The sequence below is a fragment of the Sturnus vulgaris genome, chromosome Z (genome assembly GCF_052056855.1).
Source record: "Sturnus vulgaris isolate bStuVul1 chromosome Z, bStuVul1.hap1, whole genome shotgun sequence".
Lineage (NCBI taxonomy): Eukaryota > Metazoa > Chordata > Aves > Passeriformes > Sturnidae > Sturnus > Sturnus vulgaris.
Window position 1 is genome coordinate 27,156,991 of NC_142283.1, and position 23,465 is coordinate 27,180,455.

Sequence of the window (23,465 nt, forward strand, 5' to 3'; positions counted from 1 at the left end):
AGCTCGACCAAAGGCACTCAAAACTACCAAATGTAGCCTCTCCGAGATGCACAAAACCTCCCAAAATTAAAAGAGAATCCAAAAAGGGAAGACAAAACCTTTGCATGAGCAAAGACCCAACAGCCCACGAAGCAAATACCACATGGCAAAGAACCGGAAGCTGCCCATGAGAGAGGATTTTAAAAATGCCTGTGACAGCATTCCTAGACACACATAGAGCATACCTACCTGTAGGGTCTTACAGTAGCAATTTTGGGGCACAGATAGATATGGAATAAAATAACATAACTGTAAAAAAAAAATCTCAATTTTGATACTGAATTAGAATGATATAAAAAATTATAACCGACCTCAGAATATCGATGTGTTTTAATCCTACTAACAAAGGCATATGGAAATTAAAAAGCTGGAGTGTATTTTTCAAGGGAAAGAATTAATGTGTTACCTTATTTTTAAAACAAAACACAGCAGCTTGTTAGCAACAACAGTGACTATCTTAACATATGACAATATCTTAAAGAATATTTATTTTAATGGCTGTTATTAATTCTTGGCATTAGATATTTTAAAATTTAAATCTACTCAAGGCAAGTGCCCAGACAAAATTTCTCCATTCAAATAACTGAAATATAAAAGAAAAATACAAATGAAGGCTAGAATGGTGTGTTTTAATTCAGTACAGTGATATGCTTTCCTCTCTAAACTGAATGAGAAGGAATGCCAGTGGTTAAATGGTAAAGGGTTGCATTACCACCATGTTGAAGAGATACATAATGATTTACTTCCATGGAGTTGTGATGTTTCTGCTGCTAAAAGAGCCATGTGTTTTTTTTAAACTTCGCTCTCTGTTTTGCAGTTTTCTTTATTTTTCATATGTAGATGGTTCAGTAGGGAATCTTAATTTTTCCAGCTGAACTATCTTGTCCTCCAGACTGAAGATTCGATAAACTGGGCAAGAACTCTTGCTTACAGTATAGGCGTTTTTCCATCTAGGAGACTCAAAAAATTCTTCAGGAAGAAGGAGTGTATTTAAGACCAAGCCCAACTTGTTCAGTGTGTCACTGTTCAGGAGCAGCAACACTTTGCAGGCTTAAAACCTGATGAAAACCTGAAGGGAATATGGAGGAAGCAGATACGAATTGGCAAGTTAGGCTGTTCCTACCTTGAGAACAAGGTTCTTACCTCTGTCATACAGAGATCTCCACAATATGAGCAGTTGAATTTCTTTCAGTTAAACAATAAAAAAAACTTTCAACTTGATGTTGTGTCTGGGAGAGCCAGAGCCTTCATCTCAATCTGCAGCTGAGATGTCTGAGCAGCTCTTCAGCTGTCCTTATGGTGGTTGGTCCTCCAGCCTCAGTATACTGAGATTTGTCAGTGCTGACCCAACAGTGGCATTTTGAAAAAGAGAGCTGGAGGCTGAGAAAGTGTGATCACTACTGTAGTATCTTATGGTGAAAAAACCCCATCCTGCCCTCCCAAAAACTCCACTACACAGTTTTGTTTCTTGCAATAAAAGTTAAGTTTAGGTTCCAGGTCTGGAATGACCATGACCTTTCCTGATATGGGTGCTTTAATTTGGGTGGATCAGCGAACTGCTAACAACCTCTGCAGAGCTTTCTTGCCCCTAAATGCTGAACCAGAACCCTGGTTTTAGCTTAACGCTTGCTTGTCTAGAGCCACTCGAGAAGGAAAGGGAGTGGCAGTTTTGTGTAGTATTGAACCGTTTATACTCTGTGGATAACAAAGAGCTAATGGGTCAAAATAAAGGGCTAAGGGTTTGCCTTGTGAGATTTTAGATTTATGTTTGAAGTGTACTTTGCACCTGGTCTTGTCAAACCTCATAAGATTCCAATAGGCTCACTTTTCAAGCTTGTCTTGGTCCTGTTAATGGTATCACATTTGTCTGCTGTGTCACCTGCACTACTAAGTTTGTGTTTTCCAGGCCATTCTGTGATTCTATGTGTGCTGGGTTTAATAACCAGCAGGGAACTATACTCCAAATAAGCCACTGTCTTTCTCCCAACTCTTCTGATAATGGGGGACAATAAGGAGAGATAATGTGATGAAAATAACAATTTACTAAAATCACAATAATCACAGCAGTATCAATAGTAAAAAGTACACGAAAAGAAGGTGCCTTACCCACAAAAGAGCATTCACCACCAGGAACAAAGAGAAACACTTATCAAAGATAGCATGAGGATTGGTCTCAAAGGCAGTATGGTGAGGAGAGCTTCCACAGCATAGTATTCTCCCCCACCCTCCCACTCAGACCAAAAAGAGTAGAAAGCAGGGACAAAACAAAACCTGGAAGCTAGTTCATTTGGAAAAAGGAATTGTACAATGCTGGCTAAGCTCAGTACTCTGCACTTGCTGGAACTGCCGCCTCCAACTCTCTCCTGCTTGGAGCTGTCCACCTCAACACTGCAACTCCCATAGTGGCACTCCAGAGGAAAAATGGGAGGAGAGAAAAAAACTGGTGGGCAGCAGAAGGGACCAAGTGCACCATGGTTTAAGGGGACTGTCCACTCTGCTTTTGTAACCGAGGCAAGAGTGGTGAATTTCCAGTTTCTGGGCTTTTTTCTGCCAAAGCTGTGCCCCCCAGTGATGAATATGGGTGGTATCAAATAAACAATGCTAAAAACTCCACCGCCTTTCTCTTTAACTGGGACACTATGAAAATGTTTAAAATGTTGTCACATTATACAGACTCCACTAGAAATGATATTTCAGAGACAAAAATTCTTCAATCTGAAAAAATGTAAACGTTTGAAACAGAGTTGATTTTGTTAAAATGGGATGATAATAGTAAACTTAATAAACATTCTTCATCTTTCAGTTTTCGATATTTTTTTCTGCCAAGGACTTTAAAACTTTGGAAATTTTTCACAGTTCTGAAAAATGGGAAGGGTCATACCTTCACCTCCATGTGAAATATGATCCTGTGCCTATTTATAGCGCTTTATATTCCAGCTCTGCAAACGGGTAGCAGATTTGTGTTTCTTTGGCTCTTCTAGTGTCTTACTGAGTTCAGAATCATGTCTGTACCTGCTCTGTCTTTCTTTTCAAGTTTATTTAGGAGCAAATTCATGAAAGCCTGGAAGAAACAGAGGCCCTTACCAATATATCCTGCAATTCACCAAATCAGTAGCACATTGTTTTCAATTCAGCCCTCTGGGAGAAGAGCACTTTGCACCTAGATGTTTAGAGGATTTGCCTCTTAAAAAAAACAAAAAATTGTTTATAAGCTAAAAAGCATCTCTTAGGTTTCTGCCCAGTAGCTGGAATGACTTCCCTACTCCTGTTCAGCTACACAGAAGTTTCAGACAGTTTAGGTTCAGAGCTTAGTTAGTTAGGTAAGTTTGGTAACCATATAAATATATTTAAAGTATGTCTAACAGTCATCTTTAGCATTTGTGTTTCCTTACAGAGTTCTTGGGGACACAGTGCACATGTAGATGAATTAATTCAGTTATTATGTCTTAAATTATCTTACTCTTGCCCTAGACTAAAACAACACGTGGAAGAAATATTTTTCAAGAGCAAGCTTAGAAAGTTTGGTTCTTGTTTCATGTTATCTTTAACACATTTTCTCAACTTAAAATAGAAAATAAGACCTGATAAATATAAATTTAAAGTAAATATGTGGATGCTTTGGTTTTCAGGGACACTGCTTTGATATTGTAGGATTGTTAGTTCTGGGGAACTGAAAATATTCCTGGGAATTATTTCATCCTTGAATAAACATAGTATAAGTACATCTAAAATGTGTATATAGATCTGTTTAAAATGTTTATCTACAAATACTACTTCTAAAGAGATTAGGTCTTCCCTACACCCACTGTCCATTCCTTTTCCTTTGGCCAGGCAATATTTCCCTATTTATTTTTAAAGAAATCATGCCCTCTGTGTAAAGAAAAGGAGATTACAAAGATTTCCCAATGATATATGACTGAAACTGCCTGCAGTCTCTAGCAGTAGTAGAGTAGTTAGCTCTGGTGTTTCTGTCTTTGCACTGTTTTTCTCTGACAGTGCCTATAAGACCTGGGAGTTCGAAGTATAACAAACAATTTAACAAGAACATACACAATGAGAAGTTTCATTGTGCTATAGTTACATGGTTTAATTCTTCTTCCTAGTGGTCCAAGGAACTGGAAGGTCTAAGTGAATATGAATTTACTTACACTTAAAAGATTTGGGGTCCTTTTAATTCCTTGCCAGTTATGAACTAAAGCTGTAGATCTCACAATTCTAAATTATCACTATTATTGTCTGAAAACTAAAAGTGTTTAGAAGACATTGCATTGCAATTACTATACATAATTCCAAAGGCTTAATTCTGTCTCCTCAGCCCAAGTTCTCAGAGGAAGTAGATCTGACCAGGATTACAAAGCCTCGTGCCTTTCCTCTTCAGCTGGAAACATGCAGATGCCTCCAGTGTCTTCCATGGATGGCTAGTTCTGCTAAACTGTAGAACCTCCAGGAGTGCAATTAGGTAATCTCCTAAATTTGCTGGTTTGGATGCCCTCAGAGTGGTCAGTTAGAGTTGATCTTTAGTAAATAACTAAATAAATAAACACCTTAAGTTAGTGCAAGACAAAACACTGAGGACTGGGTGACATTGAGACCTTTGTAGGACAAAACAGGATGGATGCTTATTTTCCCTGTAATATGGTCTTTCTATTTAAACAGTTCTGTGGAGTTGTAAACCAGTTGTAAATCCATTTATCTGTCTGAGCTGAGTCTTTTCAGTTATGTGCTTCATAGCACACATAGCTCAGTTACCTTTATAGGTTACTGGTAGGGTGAGTATGCCCTTTACAGGTCTCTGAAGACTTACGAAGCAAGACTAAATCACTTCCCAGCAGCTAGAAGTTCAATCTTATTTGAGGCTACTGATGAATCCAGGAAATATCCAGAAAGTAACGGATTACAACCCTCTGTCTCAGAGAAGCATGCCATCACTTGCACTTGTGCTAAGCCTGGCACCAAATTTCTGTGATTGTTATAAATAATAGTAATGTAAAAAGAGTGCAGCAGTAACCTGATGTTACTGGCTTATGCTACAGGCTCTTAAAATTAGAATAAACTTTAGTTCGTGTAGTCAAAAGTAAAGGAGTGGAACAGAGTAGAAGAGAATAGGAAAGAATGGAATTGGAAGAGACCTACAATGGTCATCTAGTTGACAAATTCAGGGCTGACCAGCAGTTACAGCACATTATTAAGAGCATTGTCCAAATGCCTCATAAAAACTAACAGGCTTGGAGCATTCATAGACCTCCACAGGAAGCCTGTTTGATTATCCTCTTGGTAAAGAAACACATCCTAAAGTTCAGTGTGAACCTCCTTTGATGCCATTCCGAACTGATCTGACACATCCCAGAATCTGAGCAGGAAGAGATCACCACCTCCATCTCCTTGTCCCCTCCTCAGGAAGCTGTAGAGAACAATGAACTTAACCCTCAGCCTACTATTCTCCAAGCCAAAGTGCTCAGCCCCACTTCACAAGCCATGCCTTCCAGGGTATTCCCCAGCTTTGTTGGCCTCTTCTGGAAGCATTCAAGGACCTTCACATCCTTCTTAAATTGTGGGGCCCAGACCTACACAGGGTATTCTAAATGAGGATGAGATAACCACCTCCTTTGGCTGGTTATGCAGTATCTGAGGTTCTCCAGGATGCAGTTTGGCCTCATGGCTGCCCAGATACATGGCTGAGTCACACTTAGCTTAATGTTAGCCAGCTCCCACAGGTTGCTTTCTGCAGGGCTGTTCTCCAGCCTCTTCACTCCCATTTTACTCTTGTGCCTGGTGTTACTTGATCTCCAGTGCAGAATTCAGCATTTCAACTTTTTAAATTTCATCCCATTAATCATAGCCTGATGCTCTGATCTATCCAGATGCCTCTGCAAGGCCTTTGGTCTCTCAAGAGGGTCAACAGCACATCCCAGTTTGGTATCATCAGCAAACATGTTAATGGAGCACTGAAATCCTATATTCAGATTGTTGTTAAATATATTGAACAGAGCTGGTCCTGGGACTGAGCCCTGAGGAACAGCTCTGTTGACTGGCCATCAGCCAGATGTAACCCAGTCACTACAATTGTGCTGTGGAGATGTACTACTTCAGCTGGAATTGCCTTTCAGAGAGAAGGCAGCATGAAAATTACTCTACTGCTGATGTACTTTCATTAGTCTTAGAAAAACCAATTCCTATTTAATTTATGATAAACTAAATTGATTTAACTGAATGTTTTGGTATATTTCTTTTGGTATTTTTCATACTAGACATGAGTTACTTCTCCCAAAATGAAGATATTGATGGACCACCCACACAGACCAGCATTAATATCCTAGATCCGGTTTTCCTTGTTAGGCAAATTCATCTAAATTGTTGCTGTTTTCTATCAATATTTTCTTTTTAGTCCACTTATATATTTTCTCAAGATTTTTGTTTTCTAATATTCTAAATATTCTTGGAATTTGTAAGTGACTTATTTCCAGTTCTTTTAAAGTCTTTACTACTGAGCTCTCAATTTTCCTGCATGTGTATTCTTATAGATGCAAATTAAGAAATCGGAGGGATTTTTTAAGGTGAAAGTTTTCAAGTGTTGCTCCATCCTCTTTGGTGGTATCATTCAACTCTATTTGGAAAATCAAGCCTGTTTCATGAGGTCACTCTGAGTTTTAACTTGAAATGAGAGTAGGCTCAATTGTCCCTTTTTTGCTCATCATTGAGGAACTTTAAATTAAATTATTAAGTATCTTACAAAATTTGCAGTGCACTAGTAGGTCAAATTCCAAATGAGTTGTAGAGGCATTCTCCCAAAGACAAGGAGACTGAGTGTTAGTTTGTAGGTGAGTGAAAACGAAGTTTCAAGTTAAAAATGAAAAATGAAAGCAGACGTATCGATGACTCTGGAAAGGAAATTTTTTTCAAATTGGGAAGGCCATCTCACTTCAGTATTTATATTTCTATTGTGTGCTGAAGGGATGAGTTAGAAGCATTTTTATTACGCCATTGTGAATTTTGCAATTTTGCATGAATTGGTTTTGTACCTCAAATGAGTTATTATCCTATGAAGTTACCATTTCCATCTTTCTTTCTTCTGCTTTTTGCTCTCATTTGACAGAACAGGAAAACTCTTCCTGTTGTATAGTCTGATACTGTGAATGTCCTTTTTATAATTTAATTATATAAATTACCAAGTCTAGTGTGTTTTACAGTAAATTTCCTTGGCAAATTAGATGGAATGCTTTTTAATAACCTTATAGCCGTTAGTGATTTCTATACTTGCCATTTGAGGACAGTTTGGATATAGATTGATATAGAATTACCTAAAGTACTGCATATAAATTAAATATTAAAAAGGTAGATACAGCCAGACTAAGCGGCTCAGTTATAATCTTTGGTTATGCAGTTACTGCCTCAAGGATACTTCATCTACTTCATATCATATGTCCTTCTTTTGAAAGATGATCAGTGGGTTCACGTAACATTTCAGCACAGAGGAAGTTGCATAATTTATAGACTTTCCAAAATGAAAAACAGGAAACCAAGTTCATTAAATTAAGTCTTCCCCTCCTTTTTTTTTCTTCTCTGCTCTTACAGATTGGAACATTGAAGGACTACTACCACTTCTACCATAGTAAAACAATTAAAAGGTCAGTTCTCTCAAGTAGAGGTACCCACAGCTTCATTTCAATGGAACCAAAGGTAAGAAAATCCATGCATGTATCTGAGGAAAAAGCCTTTGCATTTTTTATATGAAATACTATACCACAGGACATTCACCTGAATGGCATATAGTATTACAAGAATTACCCTATCTGTTTTCTGAGGTTCTACTTCTCATTAAAACAAGTGAAGAAGATACCATGCTATTAAGTATGTGCTATTCTTGGAACATAAGGTCCATCATTATTCCTGAATGAGTACTTGAATTTTGATAATGCACTAAGTACTGTGCGGTGCTTCTCTGCAAAACCACACATGTAAGATTTATGTCTGCAGATCCCCTCTGTGAAACAATCAGCTTTAAAAATAAAAATGGACAATGTGGGATGGTACAATATTCAGAGGAAAATTTCTCTTGCTTTTCTTCTTGTCTTCTTCTGGACTTGGTACTCTTTTCTGTAGTCCTTTTTGGTCGTTTCACTGATCTTAATTTTAAGATCTGTGTGAAAAATGGTGCCATTTCTTTCTGGCACACAGTGTAATAGGTAACTGTCAACACAGTTTAATTACTGGTTTATAGTTAAGTATAATATCCTCTTGTATCCTATCCACGACACACTTTTGTTTGAATCCTTTAATTTCAATGATTAGTAGCTTATTCATTGACTGCAGAATTAGATTGCCTCTGGTTTTCTTTTAGAAAAAAAGTTTGGTGAAGATCCCATTAGCTTTTTATATGCTGTTCATGCAAAGCAGTCTTGCCAACAAGCCCCCAGGCCCCTGGTGTGGTAATAACAGAGTCAAGCTTTTTAAAATTATTGGATGATGAATGATCTCTGTGAAGGATTTGTCAGGTTTTACTTAACAAATCATTTATGAGAAGTAAAACTTACTGGTGAAAGAGTTTGAACGCTGTACAAATTGAGCGTCATATAGGAATACTTCTGCCATCTGGAAAACTGTATTTAGGTCTGAAGTTCCTGTTGAGAGCAAGACTAGGAATGTACACAGAAAACTACGTTCAATCCTCTGTTGATGCAGCTGAACTGCTTAACCCTTAGAGAGCACCAGCAGCTATGCTGAGCAGTGTATGCTGGGGATTAGTATAAAAATGATCAGGGCCCAAATCTCTGTTCCCATGAGTATTAAGACCCACCATTCAAACAAGTGCTGCACACAGAATAAGCAAAAATATAAAAGGAACAGAAAGTGTTCGCATCTGCATCAGTCCATGCTCGTTCTCTATGTACAGAAGTGGAATGATTAACACACAAATGCACAAGTTTGCATGCATGTACCACCATACACTGTGGTGTTACACCCAGTTTCTAGATACCCCATCTGCACCTCTGGCAGGCAGTCCACACTACTTTGGCCAAAACAGTTAGAGACTCTAAGGCAGAACACAGCAGAAAATCAAAACTATAATTTATTTATTATGCCGTTTAGGTCTTGTCTCCAATCTGTGCTTGTCTCCAATCTGTGCTTCTGCCGATTAAGAATTTCTAATTTTCTGAACCACTGTTACATATCACTTCAACATTGAGAAGCTTTAGTGAGGGTTGTGCAAGGTACCCAACCCTGTTTATGATTCTGTGCCTAAAGAGAAGCAGATGGTCTAATACCTAGATCTGGCAAGAAGTGTTTGTATGATCCACTTTGTGTCTGCTTCACTGAACCTGGTTTTGGGAATTCTTGTGTGGCAGAATTGTCAATAAATGGACATGTATTCACAGCATAAAGACCACTTTGTCCTCAGTGTGTGTAACATTTAATGGTTATTAAAGCAAACTGGCAATTTAATTACTCTATATGAGCTAGTTCTTTTAAAACAAAAGGTTTAATATTAAATTAGGCACGTTGCATTGCTGTGAGAATTTGAAAGGACCACACACTATTATATTTATGAGTGGAATGATATTTAGTGCCAATATTTGCTGCAGATTAGTCAATGTGGGTATTTGGGAACATGAAAACACTGAGGTTTGTTTACTATCCAAATAATTCAATGGTAATTCACTTAATGCTGAGAAAGCTCTCCCTTTTACATGTACATGGAATTAACCTGGTCTGTGTTGCTTCAGACATGAATCACTAATTTGCTCCTTTACAAAATTTTAAAGGATGGAATTCTGATTGAGTGGCAATTTGTTATGTAAATAGCCTGCATATAATGGAGGAAATTATGAAATTTGGTATTTCTGAATTATTTTCATGGACACTGTTTGATTTCATTGTGTGAATGCACAATGAAAGATGTAGAACTAATAGAAAATATTTTTGTGGATTTAAATTAATGAATTGCTTTGAAAATCTTTTGTTTGATTTTCTTCTTCTGGAAAAGCCTCTTGACACTATTATAAACAATATGAATAGATGCAATACGGAACATAATAACTGGGTGTGGCACTTAGTGCTGTGGTCTAGTTGACAAGATGGGGGTTGATCAAAGGTCGGACTTGATCTTTGAGGTGTTTGTCATCCTTTTATGATTCTGTGATAAACTGAAGACATGTGGATTGCACATTTTGACACTTTCTCCAGCGTTAGCCTCTATTAACCTCATATAATCTATATTTAGATGAAAAGGTAAAGGATATGTAGTATAGCACAGTTTTGTCAATTGTCATCCAACATCCTTACCTAGCAATGATACATGTTGTCATTTAGTGAAGAAAAGTATTGAACGGTTTTAGGAAGAGAGGCACAAGAAAGGATGTAATTTCCTTAACATAGATTGTAATGGAGAAAATTTGGAACATAGCTTTATTCACATAATGTTTCTCGGTCAGTGAATAGTTATGTCCTAATGGGAAAATGCAGAAGTGAAAGAAGTCTGTGGATTTAAAGCAACGATCGAAGCCAGCTGAATGAAATCTATTTACAGAGGGTCCTGGTCTCCTCAGCTGATGTGCTGTTTGTGGCTGGCCTTTGGCAGGGCTCAATGAGAGCACCACACCATGAATCAAGAGCTTTTTCTAGCTTAAGAGTTTGCTCCGAAAAGTTATTTTGGTGGTACTACAATGCATGAAATAATGGGAGTAGGATCAAAAAAGATGTGAGAAGAGGAACAGAATGAGCCCATATATGAAAGGTATCATGGAGCCCTAATTCAACTATTAAACAGTTGAGTGCATTGATGGTAGACCATCTGTTGAAGCCAGACTATTACAGCCTTTCCAGGGCTGAGAAGAAAGAGCTGAGGTATGCCTCTGGGTTTTCTGCAGTGGTGAAATGAACAGTCACAAAGTGGGAAACATTGGAAGCAAAGATTGAAACTGCAGTCTGAAGGTCAGACTTTTCATCAATAAAAACAATAAAGGAAATCAGGTGGAGCTTTTCTATTAGTGAAGAGATTACAATTCCAATGAAATGTGAGAGTTGAATTGTCTATGCGTGACAGTAGTACATGTAAATTAAATGGACAGCACAGCTGGAAAAACTATCTTTGTATTCTGAACTATTACATAAAACAAAGAGTTTTTAGTGAAGAACTGTGATAATAAAATTTGTGACTCATACGGTAAAAAAATATCCCGCAGAATAGGTAGCATAATTAATCCTAGAAGATTCTTAAGGTAATAGAGGCAGATATAAGATTGATAATAATCTCAAATAGATGTACTAAGGTTTGTTCCATTTTTCTCATGAGGTCCCCAGAGCCTCCCATCACAACAGAGATCTGAAAAAGACATCTGGTCCACAGTGATGCTAAAAACCATGGAATTAATAATTTGTGTTCCTGTAAAGTGCGGCATTAGTGAACTTTGGAGCATTAGTGTTTCTTTATCAATCTCTACTAAGATGGCATCTCATATTTTTCTAATTTTAATGCATTTCAGGTAGGCTTATTTGGGGTTTGAATCTTTTTTGATGGGTCATAGAAACATAAAGATTACATAAGATAGAAACAGAAAGATTTACAGTCTCATAGAAATAAGAAGTAAGGCTACCTTTACTTAAAGAAAATACTCTACTTCAGCACAATTTTGCAATAGTGCATACAGTAGTGTCATGCCTTTGTCAACTCTACTCCAGGATCAAAATACCTGGGGAAACATTACTCCAGACATTTACATTTTATGCACCCTGATCTAACCACATACAGAGTGTAGCGGTGTAACAGAGGAGAAAGTCTTATCTTTGCCATATCAAGATGAACAGAGCTCATGGTATCAGCATGTAAAATGCTAGCAAGCGTATCTTTGATGACACCAAATGATATGGGCTGTTTTCAGAGGATGGGGAAATAATGCCAGAAGCCTGTCCTTATTACTGGTAGGACAATTGTGTTCATGAAAGGGCAAAGGGGAGCAGAATTGTAGTAGCCATGAGTAATCTGGGGCTTTTAAAGCCAGCACCATGGACTTAAAGCTTAAGGAAATTAGATGAGAATGCTATTATGGGTAAGGTGATCTTTAGTTGTTAAACCTTAGTGAGCAAAAAGATTTTGTTAGACATGTAAGGTAATACAACAGTTAAACAGTGGGACCAGCTAAATTACTGATGTCTGCATGGTTAGCCATAAAATGTACAAGCACATAGGGACCAAGAATCAATAAGATGCTACTTGGTTGCAAAATAGTAGGAACCATCATGCTCTTTTCATATTCAGAGTTTGACTGGAGGTTTAAGTTAGTTCTTAAATAATTCAGTGTTTACCACTGTTGTCCCTTTAATTAATTACCTGAAAAAGCTCTTACATGAGCAATTCTTTTACCTTTAACTTGGTAAAAATCAAGAATAAGTTTTGCTATTTTCAAGGAGCCTGTTCTTGGGTTAGAACATGAACTGAATCACAATGAAAGAGAGGGAATAACAATATCTCTCGATGTCATCTGCCTCTGGAATATTAATTAATTTCATGTAAGCATGAGCAAATAGTCCTATTGGAATTTTCTTTTCAGGGCTTTTTGAAATATGAAGTTGCTGTTTAGTAATAAAGAATTCCAGTAGATCCTGCTGGCATTAGTGTTACTCTAACTGTTAATTGTGCTGTAAATTTTGTACAAGTTGGTTGGTGTTTTGTTTGCTTAATGGTACTTGAAACCTGAACTTTAAGGGGTGAATGTTATATTCGTTTTAGTTTAAACTATATTCATCAGCAGCAAAAATCCCTGGGAAATATGTGTTGCTTCAGGAGGAATCAAGAATATGTTTTGCGTGATGAGGCTACATTGCACTTATTTTCATTCATCACTCAGTAATGGCTATTCAGCAGTTCAGAATGCACCTAGACCTAGAATAAAAACAGAGATAAATCCCAGTGAGTATAGCAATAAAGTAGCCGCATTTTGTAGCAGATTTTTCTCTTATCACAGAATTCTAAAATAGTTCGAGTTGGCAGAAACTTTGAAAGTCATCTAGTCTAACCTGCCTGTAGTGAGCAGGGACACCTTCAGCTAGATAAGGTTGCTCAGAGCTCTGTTTGTCCTAACTTGGAATGTTTCCAGGGATGGGGCACCTACCTGTCTGCTCTAGACAACTTGGTCCAGGGTTCCGCCTCTCTCATTGTAAACAATTTCTTCCTTAAATCTAATCTGAATCAACCCTCTTTCAGTTTAAAACCATTTCTGCTTGTCCTGTAGCAACAAGACCTGCTAAAGTTTGTCCCCATCTTATTCGTCCCCTACACATACTGAAAAGCCTCAATAAGGTCTCCCTGGGGCCTTCTCTTCTTGAGGACAAACAACCTCAGCTCTCTGAGCCTTTCCAAATAGAAGATGTGCTTCAGCCCATTAACCATTTTGTAGCCTTTCTCTGAACTCACTCCCAACAAGTCTTCCTGTACTGAGGACTCTAGAGTTGGATGCAGCACTCCAGGTGCATTCTGCAGCAACCCATTACCAATTCCTAATTTGCTGCATTAATTAGGAACTGAACCAGTTAAAACCACTCAACTAATCTTGAATTTTTTTGCAAAAGGTAACAATGAGATTGTCAGTGCCAAGGAGTTCTGTAAAATGACTTGGCAAGTGAAAAATTGGACTCTTATCTCATATGTCTTTTTAATGGACTTGAAATTAGATATGTTGATAGGACAAAACTCCTTTGAGGCAGATGTCAACAGCTGAGGAAATCATGATGAAATCGTGTGAAATCATGATGAAAGGGAAATCTAAGTGTAGGTAACTGAATGTGGTAATATATTCCAAGAAAAATTTCCATACTCCCCAACAGTGAATATTTTCCTTTTCTAAAATTATATTACACTGAATTCCTACTGGTCATTTTTCTGCTTCTTGTAGAAAACATCAAAAGGTAATTCCACTAGGACACTTCAATGACTATTTTTGTTTCTTTAAGTACAAACAGCAAATCAGCTATTAATTAGACATTAATAAAGTTTTTGTTCTTCAGAAATAATCCTCATTAGTGTTACAATTAACTTTATTAAATGTTTCTACCTATTGTAAATAAATTAAGAGAAATTACAATTATGTGACAAAATTTGCTGACTGAAGAACAGATAGTTCCTCTTATCGAAACAATGGATTTGGCCAGTAGAGTAAAAAGGGAGGGCCATATATATTCATGTGATAATGGCTTTTCATTTTTAGATTACAGTCAACCAAGGTTCATCCTTACACTGGTTTTGTTTTCTCCACAGACAGAACACTGTTCCCTGAGCAGAAAAGGAACACCAAATTTTAGGTTGCTCTTCTTCATAGTGAAGTGTTAGACCAGCTGTCAGATACCCCATTCCAGGACCCAGCAGTCTTTATGGATTGTGGTAGAGCTGATATGATGGTCTCTAGACTTCATGGTCAATGAGAAATATGTTAGCTGACTCTGAAGTGGCAGGCAAGGACTCAGCAATCTCTTACAGAAGTAACTAAAACTTTCTGGATCAGGAATATTGGAAATTTTACAGATTTCATTTGTCTCTTTGACTTCGATGTGTTTGGAGCCCTCTGCTTTTAGAGGGGCAAAAGCAAAAGACCCCACATATATGCAATGACCTAGGCTTTTGCAATGGACTTATGTTATTAAGAAAAAATATATAAATAGCCTATTCTGAATTTTGCAGACCAACATATGTCTTGAACATGGTAAGTCTCAAAGATTTAAAAACATTGGCTGGATTGAGCTAGATTTTAGTTTAGAACTGTTTAAACCTTGAGGGATTTTTCTTTTGAGAAATCATGTTCTTTGATCTCTCTGCACTTGGTGAATTTGGGGCTTGTGGCAATTGGATTCCTTGGCTTTTGTTTTGTAGAGTGTGTTCTGCTTTTAAAATTCATTCCAGCAAACATGTTGACCAGAGGCGAGGATCAGTGACAGTATTTCCAACTATAGCCTAGATCTTGGTACAGAAACTTGTTTGGGAACCTTCAAAAATATATAAGGAAGATTCTTGAGGAATAATTAAGGGGAGAACTCCCTTCAGGGCATACGTTGGCTGTGTAGGGAGCATTCATATAGTAAGAAGAAGATTCTAAGTGTAACATACTTCTTCAATTTCTAGGGCTTGGGGGCAAAGTGGGGAAAAAAGTCTTTACTTTTCCCTTCACCGTCACTAGAGGACCCTCACAAAAATATGTTTACACATCTTAGGAACTAAATGTGGGGTTCATACGTGAAATAAATTTTTTTTCTGCAGACTGCTGGAGCTCCAGTGCTAATCCCAGCAATGGATAGATTCAGAAAAACATCTTGCTAGTCCTAAGTGCATTTAGCATTTGATACCTTATTTTACAAAATAAAAGCATTTAAGATAGAGATAATTAGTTACCAATACTTCTTTTGGTTCCTTCCTTATATTCTATAAACATTAGAACAGTCCGGGATATCATAAGTACAAAGTTGACTGTACATTAATGAAATAACCAAAACAAGGAGAAAAAACTTTTATTCATCCATTGCTTCATCAGAGGACATATTAGCATGACAATCATGGAGTTAAAATTTGGAGAAGTTGTTTGTGCAGCATGCACGCCAGTATAGTGTAGCACACTATGAGAGTCTTCAGCTAGCAACTGGTTTGAACAGGGACTAATAGAGGTTGCAGCTGCTTTTGTTTAGAGTGCAAAAGGTATATGCAGTGTGCAGAATAGCTAACTTAATTAGACATCATTGAGTTATGTCTTGGTTTTGGTTGGAAGAGACCTTGGAAGTCATCTCATTCCAGCTCCAGTTTAGATGCTTTCTAAAGTCTCTCCATTCTGGGATAAGATTTTCTCTGCACTTCTCTGTCAGAATGCTCTCTTGCTTAATGGCACATCTGTCTGTTTTGCTGTCCCTGTGCAAGCTGGGAAGGGTCATCCTCACTCAAAGTGAGACAATTAATGGAGGGACCTACAAGGCCAGTGCATGTGAAGGCAGATCACAGAGACTGTCAGCCTTATTTTCTAAGTGCAAATGCTATTTGAAAACAAACACACGAACAAGAAACCCAAGTAAAATTCATTTGGAGCCTAAAAAGGAAAAGGGTGTTATATTCCTCACACAATTCAGGAAGTGCTTAAGGATTTTGTGCAGCCTTAATGATGGCAAAAGCACTTTAGGTAAATATACGTGTGGAAAATTTAAAGCCTTAAGAAGACAGTTTCGTCATAGCAATTCTAAACATGTAAAAGCAGAGGGTTATAAAGAAAATACATTTGCAATCCTTAGTCCTTAGATGTTAGTAGGTGTTAATATTTGAATTTCTTTACAGTTCCAGTAAAGTAGTAGCTGCTCCTATGGTTTTTAGCAGAAAAGAGCATTTATACCTGAAAAATGATAGGACAACTAAATGTTTTTAAAAAAACACGAAGAACCAAAGGAAAAAACAAAACTTAGTCCTCTAATTTTTAGTCTGCATTCTAAGAGCTTGATAGTGAAGATAGCAGCTCTGACAGCTGCAGTGGTCTTGTATTTCAAGTGTGCTTAAGCTGTTGTTAAAGTCAGTTTGCACTGAGAGTGTTAAGAAAGGCAGCAAATTGGTGGTTTGGCTTACTTGACTGTAAAATTACTGGATATCAGAAGGTGTCAGAAGATGAGGAACTGAAGAAATTCTAGTTTTGAACCATAGAAAGATGCAGCATTCTGGAAGCAGCTGATCCTGCAAGGCCAAATGCCAAAATATCAGCAGGGAGAGAGGGAGAAATTGAAAGAAAACACATTTTGGAAAGGCACATCACAGAACTGACTGTCTAGAAATATAACAGAACAGCTTCTACACACCATTTCGTGAGAAGACCCAGCTTCATCTGATGTTGATGATATTGGTTGTGTTGAAGGACATTCATAGAAAAATGAATTAAAGTTCTTTTTTTCTCTCTTGCACTTGGAAAACATTCTGGCAGCAACGTATGCTCCTGACATAATGGATTAAGATTTTTGTCTTTCTTCCTGCTTCTGACAGGCAAGAGCATCATGTTTAATTCCAGTGGTTGTTATCTCACCGAGCTATTCTAAATGGTGGACAGCAAGAAATCATGAGACACATAGATAATATGTCATATCTGGGATTATTAACAGGTCATTGAAGGCAAGAAAAGGGAGCTGGAAATACATCCCTCCCCAAAACAAAGCAAAAGAATCTCCCCACTACCCAACTTTTTGTGATCCTTTCTTTTAGGATCATTTTGAAAAACCAATGTCACTGAAAAGCCACTCATCATCTTTGGTTGATCTCGCCAGATCCTTGCCAGCTTTAATGGTTCGGAGGAGGTGCCAGGCAGCTGTGTCCTGTTCACAGCTATACTGCTTGAATATATGCAGCCTTCATCATATACCTTTTCTCCTTTCTGCTTCTGACTCTCCACCTGCAAAATGCAGACAAGGCTGAATAAAAATTGAATAAAATAATAAATAGAATAAAAATGTCTTCAGGTAGCTAATGCACATCAAGTGTTATGTATTTTATTCTGTGGAATTGTATTTCTCTTGGTGTCACACAGAACATTGTACAAATCCAAGCAATATTTTAGTAGAATAAAGCACTTATTCCAAATCCGTATAATCCACTTAAAGCAGTCATATCCATTGGTGTGTTGATTATCACTTATGTAACCTGTGCTTAACCTACATTATTGTTGGACATGATTTTTCCCATCTTTTAAAATTTATTCATTATGAGGGAGAGTAAATGCTGGCACTCTCATTGGTGCTGAAGTTATATATAAATATCTGTAAAGGCCGGAATATTGATTTAACTTTACTTTTGTAAAGGATGCAGATGAAAAATTTCTTTTTAAGTAGCTTTACTAAACTGAGACTCAATTCGCTGTTCCATCTGTAGTTGTTATAACAACTTTCTGTTTATATATACATATATGTGCGCGCACGCACACACACTCTCTCTTTGTATTTATATATATATACTTTGTGTTTTATATAAAACAACTTTGTGTTATAACAACTTTATATATAAATAATGAAACCAGAATTTCTGGATTCCAAAGTTTTTTTGACTTCTAGACTGTTCCTAAAAAACTAGTTCTCAAGAATACAAGTGCCAATAGACTCATAATCTGTGAGATCAAAAGGAAATATTGTGATCATACAGTCAAGACATCTTTTATTAGATGTTATATGACATCAGAATTTAATTTCTATTTGAGACAGAGTGTAGGTTTTAGTTTTCCAATTTTAATTAAAAATCTGCCAGTGATAAGTGATAGAAAGTATCCAGAAGTTTTAAAAATGTTCTGGTTTTACTTTATGTGCAGTTATTTAACTTCCACTTTCAGACATTTCACATTCCTGTAATTATTTGGAAGTTTGAAGAATAAAACTGTACAGCAGCTTGGTGACCTGCATATGTGTTTGGACACTGTGACCTAAAAAACTTCCCTCTCCTCAACTAAGAAGATATCCGAATACCACTTCCTTGTAGATGTTTTTCTCTTCATCACATTTGGGCTTCTTTCCTGGGTCCTTGCTATATTAACACACTTCTCTTGCCTTGGATGAAGGAAACTAGCAGTGAGATTTGCAGCCCTGCTCAGTGCAGATGTTTGATAAACTTGCTTGTCATTTTATGAGCCAAATTGCACTCTGAAGAGGTAGTCTGAAGAAGTTATTTGGATAATTGTTGCCTTTGTGAGAGACTGAGATATCATCTCTTTCAACTTTCACACTAGTCTGGCAAATAGTGGAAATGCAGTCAGGTGATTTTTAAGCTGTTGTCTGATGCTAATATATGTTTGTTTATGCACTAAAGTCCAGTTTTGCATTTCCACCTTTTTTGTCAGCAGGTAAAGGAGCTGGATGAATGATTAGAGATAAAATAATACTAGCAATAGGAAGATTTATGAAAACCATTTCAGTTTCTGAAGCTTCTGAAATGTTTTCCCTAGTGAAAGCAGACATCTTCTGTAGCACATCTGCTATTCTATCAAACCAAACTTAAGTTTGTGTATTTCAGAAGATACCTGTTAGTACATTTGAAGTTTATCTTGGTTAGAAAAAAGTTGTTTTATTAGTATAGAGACTTTTCTTAGACTGTAATCATATGAAAAAAAATCACATATATATTAGACCATTTTAAGTCCTTTTATCCCAATAGAAGACAGTAAGCCATAGAGATTGCTATCTAAGGAAATAAACATAGGTGAAAGAAATTTTGTGAAGACTGTAGAGACCACATTGCAACCCTGTAAGTTGCATGATTAGAGACCAAAAATCTCTAGTATATTCAATTTTAAAATCTATCCCATAAATGATAGCGATGGTTATGACAACCTTTATTTTCTTTTTCTCGGTTCATAATATGAGAAGTGTTGTGAATTATGAATCCATAATTGAATGACTGTTGTGGACACACTTCAATTGCCGGAATGTGCAAAGCAGCAATGTTACCCTTGGTTCAGCTGGGGCTTTAAAATAAATGAAAGTAACCAGCTGGTTTGTTACTCAATTATCATTCCAGCCTTTATGTTATCTGATATGCAGAAATTGAGAGATAATGGCCTCATTGGAAGTGCTGTGAACATTTTGTGAGGTGTGAGGTTGAAAAAACATTTGACTTTCTTTGACCTACTGACTGTAGGAAAAGAAATTTCAATCCTTTTACATTTGCCTGAGAGTTGGACAGCAGTGTTTTCTTAGGCTGGCTGCATATGTCTTTCACAGATAGTTTTTGGCAGTTTATTTTGAATGGTGTAAATAATGATGCTGAAGAGGAGCAGTAATCCATCTTTCAGTAGCAGTGAAGTTCACGACAGCTGTAAGACTGAATTTCAGGGCAGAAAAAAGCAGCTTGTTCCAAAGGTAACTGCTAACAATTCTCTATTGACTTGAAGTGATAGATCAGAGACAAACATGGTGGCCATGTGTTGGGGGTTAAATTGTTCCCTTTTCTTTCTGTGGAGTTTTTCCCATTGTTATACTAAGTATTTGTGGCTACACCTTAGTAGCAATAGTTTTCTCTCGCGGGGGGTGGGGGATAGGGGGAGACTGGAAAAGGAAAGGTAGCACAGGGGCCTGGGCTCTCTGGCTCTCGTCACTTTGCTCGTGGAGTGAAAGGAGAACAGCCACTGCTCCAATCTAGCATCTTCCCCGCCATCCCAGTGCCGAGAGACACGTTTCCTGCCATCGAACACCATTCTGCTGCTCTCCCAGCATGCTGCTTCATCCTCCTACCTCCGGACACTCTGCCGAGCACCACGACCGACACCATGAGGGGGGAGTCGCTCCTCAATCCCTCTCACACCTGGGCCGCTGCCGCCATCACCCAGCCCTCTTCAACTGTGTGGGACCTGCCCTGCCCACAGCACCGGCAACTGAGCGCAGGGAGAGAGGACTTGTGGCCAAAAGGGACTGGAACTGAGCTATACTGTTCTGTTTTGTTGTCAATTTTATAGCTGTTGTTGTTTCTACTATTTTGCCTTGTTAGATATCAGTAAAGAACTGTTATTCCTATTCCTCTTTCTTCTGCCTGAAAGGCTCTGATTTGAAACTATAATAATTAGAAGGGAGGGGGTTGCACTCTGCATCTCAGGAAAGGGGTTCTCGCCTTTCCTTAGCAAAATATCTGTCTTTCAAACTGAGACAGATTTTGGCACCCAGAGCGTGGGGCATTGCCTGAGGGCATTGAGAGAGGGGTAGAAAAGGGAATAACAGTTCTTGAATTACACAAGCCTGTGGTAGGTGACACCATGCTGTCCAGCTTAGCCTGGTTTGGCCTCCATATAGTCACTGCTCTATCTCTCCCATTTGCAAGCCCTTTTTTAAGCATGAGTCTCCTAACCAAGGTTACTGTGGCTATTATCCAGTTCATTTTGTGGGTTGATCAGTTGAGGAATTCAAGGATTTCTAATTTTCTCTGGAAGATGGCCACATGGATTCAGAGCTATCGCACTCTAAGTGTGTGTTTCTGGAGCTACTTCAATAATGGTACTTACTGTGAGGAAGTGACAGCAGGTGAAATTTTCTCCCAACCCATTACACAGTTTTTAAAGTTCCCCCCACCAGTCTTCAAGGGGTTCAAATCTGCTCTAAACGCTAATGACATTATACTGGGGCTAGTGTTGCTGATATCCCTTTTAAACCTGTTCTATGTAACATTCAGAGATAAGGGGAGATTGACTTGGATAACAACCCTGATACCTACCCCAGGAAATAGTGATGTTGCCCCAGAGCCTGATCCTGTCCAAGAGACTAGGGATGTTACCCCAGAGCCTGACCCTGTCCAGAGACTAGGGATATTAACCCAGAGTTTGACCCTGCCCCACAGCCCACCTCGGAAAGGAACCACCTGGAGTGGGTGGGGGTTCTAGTGAAGGAGATACGTGAGATGGGCCAGATGCTGAAGGAGTACCTTTCCCCAGCTGGTGAGAAACCCTTCCCCTGCCTTAAAGAGGGAGACTCTGATGGTGCAGCAGTGGGACCCACAGACGTTACATCTGTCCAGGTTCCAGCTGAACTGCAAGGGCACTCACAGCCAGCAGCAGTTGCCCTTGTGGAAACTAGGAAGTCTAAGGTGAAAACAAGGCACCTAGATAATAAGGGTCAGGAAGGGGGCCCCTCACAACCAGCAGGGGAGCCAGAAGTTGAGATCATCACCGGGTCCCTGTCATACGAGAGTTTTGTAACCTGTGAAAAGACATTGTACAGCGGGGCCGTGAGCCTTTTACAACCTGGTTACTTGCGGGTCTGGGATCTTATGGGTACAGGTGTGCAACTGGATGGTACTGAGGCAAGGAATTTGGGATCCTTGACTCAGGACTCAGGTGTGGACCAGGTATTTGTAAGGGAGATAGGCCTCCTTTCCCTCTGGGAGCGACTTTTAATGAGTGTGAAAGAGGTTTGTCCACAGAGAGAGAATGCAGGAGCACCACCATAGAATGCATTGGAATACCCTTGAGGAAGAGGTCCAACAGCTGAGAGAAGTGGCAGTACTGGAGGTGCTCTTTGGGAGGGATGGACGGCATGATAATCACCCCAACAAGGTCAGGTGTACAGGGCAGATGTTGTGGAATCTGGCAAACCTGGGGCCATCTCAATATACCACCTTTATTGCAATGATTAATGCTGATAACAACCAGGAGACAGTAGGTTCTGTTGCCAACAGGCTCAGAAATTTTGAGAGTATGATGGCTGGCCCAATGCAGGCTCATGTCTCTGCTGTGGTTAAGGAACTCAAAGAGGAATTTAAAGAGGAAATGAAGGAGATAAGGGAAGAGGTGAGGAAGATCAGTGCAGCACCAGTGCGAGTCATTGACCCCAAAATTAGAGCCCAATGTCCTCCAGCTAGGGAGAGAGGGTACATCCCACGTGCTGACCTGTGGTTCTTTCTACGTGACTACGTGGAAGACATGAGAAGGTGGGATGGGAAACCCACTTCTGTCCTGGCAGCATGGGTGTGTCAACTCAGGAGGGAAACACCAAACGAGGTAGCTCACTAAAGTGAAGGTAGCCTCAGCTTCCCATGACCAAGCTGCAGGGTATTACAGGAGGGAGGATGATCTGTCAGATCCCCTTGAAGGAACCTCTACTCATACATACTATGTATGCCCAGGAAAGAAATAATAACCAGGGCTAGAGGGGCCCTGCCTCTAGCCAGGTAGAGGCACAGGAAAACCAGGTCTTTTGGATGGTGGGAATCCGATGGCCTGGCACATCAGAGCCACAGGAACACAGAGCATTGGTTGACACTGGTTCACAATGTACATTAATACCATCAGGACATATCGGGGAGGAACCTGTTTCAATTGCCGGGGTTACGGGGGGATCTCAGGAATTAACTTTGCTGGAGGCTGAGGTGAGCCTGACTGGGAAAGAGTGTCAGAAACATCCAATTGTGACTGGCCCAGAGGCACCATGTATTCTAGGCATAGACTTCCTCAGGAACAGCTATTACAAAGACCCAAAGGGACTCAGGTGGGCTTTTGGAATAGCTGCTGTGGCAGCAGAGGGCATTAAGCAGTTGAACACCCTGCCTGGGCTATCAGAAAACCCATCTGCAGTGGGACTCCTCAGGGTGAAAGAGGAGCAGGTGCTAATTGCTACCTCAACAGTGCACCACCAGCAGTACCAGACGAATCGAGATGCCGTGATCCCCATCCACAAGATGATCCGTGAGCTGGAGAGCCAAGGGGTGGTCAGTAAGGCCCACTCACCCTTCAACAGCCCCATCTGGCCTGTGCATAAATCTGAAGGAGAATGGAGATTGACTGTGGACTATCGTGCATTGAATGAAGTGACTCCACCGCTGAGCGCTGCTGTGCCAGACATGCTGGAACTGCAGTATGAGCTGGAGTCCAAGGCAGCAAAGTGGTACGCCACTATCAATATTGCCAATGCATTTTTCTCCATTCCTCTGGCAGCAGAATGCAGGCCTCAGTTTGCTTTCACCT

The 23,465-nt window shown here is 39.1% G+C and overlaps 1 protein-coding gene across 2 annotated transcripts in view; it reads left to right on the top strand.

The window, feature by feature from the left end:
* Positions 1-23,465, top strand: part of PCSK5 (proprotein convertase subtilisin/kexin type 5) — a 245,934-nt gene that overhangs the window by 21,590 nt on the left and 200,879 nt on the right. For both annotated transcript variants that reach the window (XM_088156600.1, XM_088156601.1), the window contains exon 2: positions 7,612-7,716. In XM_088156600.1, the coding sequence (XP_088012726.1) occupies positions 7,612-7,716 (105 nt within the window). The remainder of the gene's footprint in view (positions 1-7,611; positions 7,717-23,465) is intronic.